This window comes from Myotis lucifugus, unplaced genomic scaffold, assembly GCF_000147115.1.
Source record: "Myotis lucifugus unplaced genomic scaffold, Myoluc2.0 scaffold_0, whole genome shotgun sequence".
Classification (NCBI taxonomy): domain Eukaryota; kingdom Metazoa; phylum Chordata; class Mammalia; order Chiroptera; family Vespertilionidae; genus Myotis; species Myotis lucifugus.
In genome coordinates this window covers 39,125,844-39,134,957 of record NW_005871048.1, presented here as the reverse complement: position 1 = coordinate 39,134,957, position 9,114 = coordinate 39,125,844, and the positions used below count along the sequence as shown (strand labels likewise).

Sequence of the window (9,114 nt, the reverse complement as noted above, 5' to 3'; positions counted from 1 at the left end):
TTTTAAAAAGATTCCCAGGTGATTCTAATGTGCAGCCAAGGTTTGACACCCACTGCATTAAAGAGACTTACAAAATTGTAAACCAAAGTAAAACACTCTTCAAACTATTTTTGTTTTGGAAAATGGGCATTTTTCATAAAACTTATTACTTACATTAACATTTAACGGACGTGTAACTTTTTAATGAGTGACTAAAATATTTTGACGTTTTGCTTTAATTTCTAATATTTGAATATCAATTATAACCCATATAAGCAAACCTCTCTGGAGTTCTGAATCATTTTTAAGAGTGTGAAGGGTTCCAATAGACCAAAAATTTTGAGACACTTATTCCAACACCGTGTTTCCCAAAGAGAATGCCCATCATTATTTTAGGTTATAGACAACAACAACAAAAAATTGTTTACTAAATAATTAGAAAAAATAGCCAACAAATCCTGTGATTTTATAGACAGTGTTGTTTAAGGGATGTGGTGAAGTTAAATTAATTTACATAAAACAATGTATGGGGAAATGTTAAGTAAATAATATAACATAGCAAAATATTAAGTAAATAACACAGGTGACATTCATCTATGACCAGTCTTACAAGGTAGTCCTCAAATCACTCAAGTGGGAAATGCTGTTTTAATCCATTAACACATAGCTTCAAATAAACCACATCTTGTCACTTCCTTCCTTAAGGTTTTTTTTTTTTTTATATATATATTTTATTGATTTTTTCACAGAGAGGAAGGGAGAGGGATAGAGAGTTAGAAACATCGATCAGCTGCCTCCTGCACACCCCCCCACCGGGGACGTACCCGCAACCAAGGTACATGCCCTTGACCGGAACCGAACCCGGGACCTTTGAGTCCGCAGGCCGACGCTCTATCCACTGAGCCAAACCGGTTAGGGCATCCTTCCTTAAGGTTTTTGTCATAAATCTACCCCAGCTCCCTTCACAGCTCTGCACTCTCCTATTCCCTGCTATCCTGGGAGCTTTACCAGAATTCCCCAGCCGCGCCTGCTCTGCCACCTTTACACCGGTGCGGTCGCCGCCGCCTGAAAGCGTCCTGGAGTTCCCAAAGCCCCTCCCCGGCAAATTCCTACTCAACCTCCAAGCTCCTTGGAAGCCTTTCCTAATTCCCTACAAAGTTTTAATACTACCTTCTCGATGTTTTTATAACACTTGGAGTTTATATTTACTCATGACAAATAGGATATTTACACGTTCTCTCCACTACTGTGAGCTCCCCAAAAGCAGGGCTCTTCTACCAGCAGTGCCGGGCACAATGCCTCGTTTTTCTAACCTATAGCCACTTAGGGCACCTCGGTGGTTTTCTTCTTCCCCGTGGGCAGAAGCATGGTATTTTACCAGGGTGAACCACTGAGTTAGTCATCCTTAGATTGGAGAATGCTTCAGTGCTCACTAAAAGCTGTTTAACACCTGATAGTATAAGAAGGGCTGTTGCATCCTTGAAGGTCAGCGGTGCCCCAGGCGGGCAAGGTCTTAGGCGCGCGGAGTCGCGCCGAGCGGTTCGGTACCCACCTGGCGTTCAGGCGCATCCCGGAGGCCAGCGTTTTCCCTCCAGGCCGTTGTGAGCGGGAGTCCGGACCGCGCAAAAGTCTGCACGACCGCAAGTCGCAGCGTCCGCCTACCTCGGGGAATGCCGTGGTGCCTCTAGAACCGAACCTATATCCTCTCGCTTCTGCCCCCGCTGCTCTGACAACTGCAGCACACTACTTCCGGTGGTGCAACACTCAAACGCCCCCGACCGACAACTTCCGCTCTCCTCGCTAAAAGCGGAGAACAGAACTCGGAATGCGTCGAGCTTTCGCTGGAGTCGGTCGTGTTAGAAGTGTCCCTTTCCTGTCGCGAGTTGCGAAGAGGTGGTTCGCGAGTCTCTGAGACCCGAGAATTGAGAGCTTCTTCGCGCCCGGGGGACTGCACCCGGCGGCCCGGCGGCCGTCACCATGGTGAGGAGGTGGCCTCGGGCGCTGGCTACGTGGGGCGTCAGAGATGGTGGGGTCTAGGGTCCCCGGGGCGCTGGGGCTGGGGTCAGAGGTGGTAGGCGGAAGTGAGGTTCAGCTGGAAGGAATGAGGGTAGATAGACCTCGAGGGGTCGGCTCCGTGGGATGAAAAGAAACCTTAACACTGGGGACACAGAATGGGGTATTTGTCAGAGCACAAGCTTGCGAGCAAGACGGGATTCACTCTGTTAAATTCCTGGTTTCACCACATGTTGCGGGGCCATCGGGGCCAGAACCTAGCGATAACCCTACGCTGTAGGCATTAACCCCGCCGCCACCTCATTTCACTGCCGAGGAAGCTGAGGGCATGCCTTGGCACTGGCCGGCTCACAGCCACGCCTGGCTGCCAGGTCCTACTACAGCTGTAATCTGTTTCTGTGCAACATAGATTCCACGTGCCTTGCACCTGGTTGCTGCAGTTTATGTGCTAGCAGTTGAAAACACCACACCTGATGTGTAGTGCCTTGCTACTTAGCATTGTTCTCCGTGGAGTTGGCTTTGTGTCATTATTTTATTTTCGCAGTATTACAATCCAAATGGACTGGGGCTTCATATTTAAACAGAATTGGCATATAAAATAGGCAGTTAAAAAGCAAAGGGGATCTCAGACATTGCTGGTGAAATGCAAAATAGTACAGCCACTTCAGAACATTGGACATATGTCCAAAGAGGTATATGCATGTTTATTCGCTAAAAACTAGGAGGAAACAGGTATCCATCACTGGCCCATGGATAAACAAATGGTGGTCTGTCCATACAATGGATACTACTTGGCAGCGAAGAAAAGGAAGTGCTAATACATGCAACATGTGGGGAATCTCCAAAGCCTTATGCTAAGTGAAAGAAGCGAGATGCAACAGGTAGATATTGTAGATTCCATTTGCATTTCATTCTGGGAAAGGCAAAACTAGAGCAAAAGAAACCAGATTGGAGGCAGTAAAAGAGGAATGACCGCCAAGTGGCACAAGGCAACTTTCTGGGGGTTGGAAATATTTTCTATCTTGATTTTGGTGCTTAAACAACTATAGTTTGTCAAAACTGACAACTGTGTGAGCTCCTGAATCAGACCATCCCTTTGGTATAGTTAAGTGGATTTTGGGCAGTTCCTTTCAGCGAACAGTAACTTTCACTGAGATTATTAGATGTATATCCTGATGCCTCATATCATCCAGGATCAAAATTTATTTAACGTATATCATGTTAATAGACAATACTGCAAGTGTTATTTAAGGAAGAGAGCATTTGGGTGAGATAGAATCTTCTATATCTCATATGTTGCTCAAAAGAAATTAAAGTTAACATTTCTTGTATCATTATAGCCACAAAACGAGTATATTGAGTTACACCGGAAGCGCTATGGATACCGTTTGGATTACCATGAGAAAAAGAGAAAGAAAGAAGGTCGAGAAGCTCACGAACGTTCAAAGAAGGCAAAAAAGATGATTGGTCTGAAGGCTAAGCTCTACCATAAACAGCGCCATGCTGAGAAAATACAAATGAAAAAGACGTAAGTGATCGTTTGTTGTAGCAAGTTAACATCTTTTGAGTAAGTTATTAAAAATGATAATCTTGAATCTTTTCCCTTTTTGGTAGTATCAAGATGCATGAAAAACGAAACACCAAACAAAAGAATGATGAAAAGACTCCACAAGGAGCAGTACCTGCCTATCTACTAGACAGAGAGGGACAGTCCCGAGCTAAAGTACTTTCCAATATGATTAAACAAAAACGAAAAGAAAAAGCGGTAAGCAATAAAAAATTAAGTCTTTACTTTTTTTTGTTCAGGAGAATTAAAATCAGATTTGAGGGGCTTGATTTGTTTTTTCAGCTTAATTAGAAACATGAAGTCCAACTATTCTCACTTAAATGTTGAAGTCTTTGTAAATTTCATTTTGTGTAAAATGTTTAAGAAATATAATTGCTTTCTCATCAGCCAGCAAGCACATTTTAGTATTAGTTTTCTTGAAAATTTATTAGAAAACGAGTCTTTAGTTTTTAAAAAATTATTTAAAAACAAAAAGTGAGTAAGCAGTGAATCTCAAATTTAGTATTTTAACAGCTTCCTAAACTCGACAGCTCCTAATATTGTGCTTTTGTGGAGAAGGAGACAACTGTTGCTTGTTTATGCTGCCGTGCAGTGTGTCAAAATAGATTGAAAAGTAAGATAGTGGAGCCCTAGCTGGTTTGGCTCAATGGATAGAGCACTGGCCTGTGGACTGAAGGGTCCCGGGTTCGATTCCAGTCAGGGGCACATGCCTGGGTTGTGGGCTCGATCCCCAGTGAGGGGCATGCAGGAGGCAGCTGATTAGTGATTCTCTCTCATCATTGATGTTTCTGTTTCTCCTCCCTTTCCTCTCTGAAATCAATAAAAATATATTTATAAAAAAAAAAGGTTGGATAGTGAGAAACATCCCCAAGTGATTGAACACAAATAAAAATTCAGCAGTTCTTAAAAATTTTTTCTGGATTGTGCTTAGTGTTAAATTCTGCTAAAAACGGAGAAAAGGGCATAGATACTATTTACACACCTGGTGTTAGATCAATAGAAATCCAGGAAGCAGTAGGATATGTGGTAACTATATTTAAAGAACTTTAACAATCTCCAAATTTCATTTTTAAGATGTTACTGCGGGTTTTTTGTTACGTAATTATCCAAAATGAGAATGGTAGAACTTTAGCACCGAAAGAAACTTTAGAGACTATCTAGCTAATCCCTCCATATTTTACTGATGAAGAGATTGGAGTCTGGGAGGTTGTAAATCATCTGCATGGTCAGGTGTCTATGAATTGATAGAGTAACCTCTCAGACCTTTGCGTTAGTAATAAGTCCAGAATTCTTCCTACTGTCTTGCACTTCTTCAGTTTTTTCACAAAATTTAATGTGCATTCTAGGGAAGTACAAAATATCTGGTGATGATTTTGTCTAGTAATGCATTCTAAAAATCCATTTGAGGTAGAATTACAAAGATATGTTAAAAGACAGTCTTCCAGTTTTACACTTTTAGTAATAAGCACATATACTGCCTAAGAAGTCATTGCCTTAGTACAGGTGGTATTTTTCAGCCATAACAAAGCTTTAAGATTTTTAGCTTAAGCAAACCATTTTATTTAATAACGTACCTATGATATGTAGACTAGTTTCAATTATTCGGGGGTTTGTGAGGAAACAGTGCAGACCTCTAGAAAACACTGGAGCCATGATCTTGTTTGGTTAAGGAAAAAAGTGAAGTACGGCTTTGTACAACTAAAACATGCGTGACTTCTTATTCCCCTTGTCTTTTACTAACAATGTAAATTTTAACTGTGGTCTATTTTTAGGGAAAATGGGAAGTCCCTCTGCCCAAAGTTCGTGCCCAGGGAGAAACAGAGGTATTAAAAGTTATTCGAACAGGAAAGAGAAAGAAAAAAGCATGGAAGAGGATGGTTACTAAAGTCTGCTTTGTTGGAGATGGCTTTACTCGAAAACCACCTAAATATGAAAGGTTCATTAGGCCAATGGTAAGTCTCTTGCAAGAGTGCAGTGGCTTAAATATTAGTTCCTGTATTAAACTAGATAAAGTACATTACAGTTTCCTGAAATTCCTAAATTGATATAAAATACTAGTATAGCTTGAAAGACATTTTAAGGTTGTTTTTGTTATTTTAAATTTTAAAGGATTGCTTAGGACTTTTCCACTATCATCAAAATCTTGTCTTCGGTTTCATAAGAGATTTGAGATGAAAAAGAATTTTCATTACGTTGTCAGTGAATCTTCACTTTTAAAAATGGCTTATTAGGATCTTCATTTTCCACATGAAGTAATTTTATTCATTCAGTAAGTGATCTACTATATGCCTGACTCTTGTTTGAGAGCAGTTAAAAAACTTGAGTAGGGCTGTTTTCAAGAGTCAGTTCTGGTTTACTAAGGGGAGTAGCTTAATGCTTTGAAAACATTCAATATGCAAACATTGCATTAAGCAAGTTTAATGTAAAAGTGGGACTTTATTTTCTGTTGACAGCAGTAATGGTAAAAACAAGTCAACCTATTTTCTCCCCTTCCCTTCCAATCCCCCCCCCCCCGCCCCCACCATAACCAAATATAATTGAAGATACATTTTTACAAAAGCCTTTAAACAGACTGAATTATTCTCCCAACTGGGTACCCAGCCTGCTTAGAGAAACAAAGAATCAGAGGAAAGTTGGCAGTGTCACTCTAGCTCTCAACCTGAATTTTTAATGGATTAAAATGTCAAACAGGCTGTTTCTATAAATAAAGTTCTATTGGAACACAGTCATGCCTGTTCATATTGTCCATGGCTATTTTTTTTCTGCAGAATTTGAGTAGTTTCAACAGAGACCATATGGCCTGCAAAGCTTAAAATGCTCAATTTAGGTCATTTACGGAAAACATCCCATCCACCAATCTCTAGATTCCATCATGGATTCCCCTTAATTGATTTCATATTCATAATCTTCTAAATACAATTTGGTGATCTTATCAGTTCTACAGGGAGAGGACATGTTGTTCTAGACTCAGTAGCTTGGCAGATACATATTTTATTGTGAATTAATCAGATGGCATTCTGAATGGTTTCTTGCCAGCTTCATTAATGAGTCCTTTACTAAGAACTTGATTTAGTATCATTTGCTGCCTACCTCTATTTAGTTATCGCATTCAAGAGACTGCAAAGTGTTGTGGCTTTTTAACATGCCACATTCCTAAAGACCACATCGAGGTGACTGGGTGACTATGGTCTCTTCCAGTCCTTGACCAGTGTTACCATCAGTGCAAAGAAAGCTAACAACTTTCATCATGGAAGTGAGCTGAGGTACATAAAGACTTGGAATCAGAATGCTTAAATTTGATTCCATCCATACACCATGTAACCTGTGAACAAGTCATTTAGCCTGCTAATCTTTTTTTTTATTGTTTTAAAAAAACTAGGGGTAATTGTATTTATCCTGTAACTGAGATTTTTAGTCTGTAGAATTACATTTTTATTTGATGCCTTAAGATTTTACTTTCAACTCTTTTGTTTGAGACTTGGAAAAGATAAAGCAAAAAAAGCCATTACTCATTGTTAACATTTTGGACTCAAACATTCTTGCATTTGACTTACTAGGGCTTACGTTTCAAGAAGGCCCATGTAACACATCCTGAACTGAAAGCTACCTTTTGCCTGCCAATACTTGGTGTAAAGAAGAACCCCTCCTCCCCACTTTATACAACCTTGGGTGTTATTACCAAAGGTACTGTCATCGAGGTGAACGTGAGTGAGTTGGGCCTTGTGACACAAGGAGGCAAGGTTATTTGGGGTAAGTAAATTTGTTAGTATGGGGACGCTGCTCTTGTAATCCTAAAAACAAATTTTCAAGTTGACATAAAGTACACAGCAAACTGTAATGTGGAAGACATAGATAAGTTCACACTTGATGTAAAGCAGATTTAAATCTTTAGGAAGAATACTTTTTGTAGAAAAAGTAGTTATGAATATAATTTAACTTAGTTTCAGTTATATGAGATGTACTACATTGCTAGACTTTGATGCTATATTTAAAAAGAAATTAATTACCAGGGAAACAGATGCCAATATATGGTTATAACTAAAAAATATTGGAATATAATAAATTAACCGTGAGTGGAAGAAGGAAGGCATATATCAAACAGCCACACTCTTTCAGTGGTAATGAAAAACTAAAATGTCATGTAATTATAAATTCCTTTTCCTCATTTTCTTACTTTTCTGCTTTTAGTGCCCAGATATTCCTAAACTTGAATGTTCTTTGAAAGGGAAGAATCCTATGTAATAAAAGGCTAATATGCAAATTGTCCCTTTGGCCAGGAGTTCAACCAGGGGGTGGGGCCTGTCGGCCAACCACCTGGATCGGGGGCGGGTCAGCCAGACCCCACCCATGCACGAATTCATGAACTGGGCCTCTAGTATCTTCTATAACTCTTAAAAGTAGTAAATTAGAAATATTGGGGCAAAGGTTATATTTTTTAAAGTTTTTATTAGCTAACATCCCTCTTTTTCTTCATTTTGTTTCCTTAGGAAAATATGCTCAGGTTACCAACAATCCTGAAAATGATGGGTGCATAAATGCAGTCTTACTGGTTTGACAGCAGTTTCATACAAGTAACTTTGTAATTGTTGAAGATTATGTACCAATCAGGAAAATTCCTTTACTATGATGTTTCTGAGTGCTATCAAAAACAGCTTACATGTCTGCAATCATCAAGAGAATTATTTATTCTATTGTAAAGAACATTAAAATGGCCCAGTTTTACAAATTGGTCTTTATTTTGGGGTCTGTTTATCACTTAGGTGCTCATGAAATTGAATGATTAAAAAAAGCAATTATAACAGTTTCCTACTTCATCAATAACTACCTGTTTTAATAAGTGGGTATTCAGCAATGCAGATCTAACATTTCTGGAAAGCCAGTGTAGTCGATAACACCTTTTATCCTAAGAGTTAACGCACACTTAATATGGGGCCTACGCTATAAAACCTCACCTCATTATTTATTCATCATTAAATGTAGCATTAACACACCTGGTAATGTTAAGTTTATAAAGTATTCACATTGAAGGCATACGAGAAAAGGTACACTACAGTAAGTCGAATTCAGAAGAAATTTAGATAAATCTTTTCTCCCGTAATTCTTAATTTCTTCAGACAGTAAGTCAGTAGTTAGTATGTTAAACATTTTCTTCTCTCATCATATATAGTAACACCTACTTGGAACTGTGCTTTCTACTTGCAACATGAAAAACACCAAAATGTTTATTTTTAGCATTTTCTGTATTCTGAACTCGGTAGTATATTTATATTTTTAGAGTCTGAAATTTGTTTAAATCCAGAAAAAAATGGTTTTAAAAAGAAAAAGACTGCACTGATGCCCTTAAAAGAGAAATATATTTGTAATCACATTATATAAAAAAGATCATGTTTTAGGGTAATTGTCAAAGCACCTTTGTGATATGAATTATGTTGGTGGCTTTGAGCTTTAGGGTGTCTATATATTAATCTATAATCGTTTTAAATTGTTTATTTTTAAAAATCTGTTCTGAAGATACAACCAGTATGAACAAATTCTGTATCCAAATACATCATCAA

At 38.8% G+C, this 9,114-nt stretch overlaps 2 protein-coding genes across 3 annotated transcripts in view; one reads left to right on the top strand and one right to left on the bottom strand.

Annotated features, from left to right (window-relative positions):
* Positions 1-1,740, bottom strand: part of GFM2 (G elongation factor mitochondrial 2) — a 41,325-nt gene extending 39,585 nt beyond the window's left edge. The window contains 1 exon segment of the mRNA XM_014451666.2: positions 1,532-1,740. The gene's annotated coding sequence lies outside the window, so the exon portion shown is untranslated.
* Positions 1,741-1,812: 72 nt separating this feature from the next.
* Positions 1,813-8,285, top strand: NSA2 (NSA2, ribosome biogenesis homolog). Of its 2 annotated transcripts, XM_006081325.3 has the most exons (6): positions 1,815-1,959; positions 3,333-3,520; positions 3,607-3,757; positions 5,332-5,511; positions 7,117-7,309; positions 8,047-8,285. In XM_006081325.3, exons 1-6 carry the CDS (start codon positions 1,957-1,959, stop codon positions 8,112-8,114), a joined length of 783 nt encoding a protein of 260 aa, XP_006081387.1. In that variant the 5' UTR covers positions 1,815-1,956; the 3' UTR covers positions 8,115-8,285. The 2 variants fall into 2 exon arrangements, with proteins under 2 accessions (XP_014307177.1, XP_006081387.1); XM_014451691.2 differs by lacking the exon at positions 7,117-7,309 and having other exon boundaries at positions 1,813-1,959.
* Positions 8,286-9,114: the final 829 nt, after the last annotated feature.

Excerpts from the sequence above, each read along its gene's own strand:
- NSA2 (XM_006081325.3), top strand. Across the intron at positions 3,521-3,606 it reads AAAATACAAATGAAAAAGAC|TATCAAGATGCATGAAAAAC; the intron begins GTAAGTGATCGT and ends CCTTTTTGGTAG. Across the intron at positions 5,512-7,116 it reads AAAGGTTCATTAGGCCAATG|GGCTTACGTTTCAAGAAGGC; the intron begins GTAAGTCTCTTG and ends TTGACTTACTAG.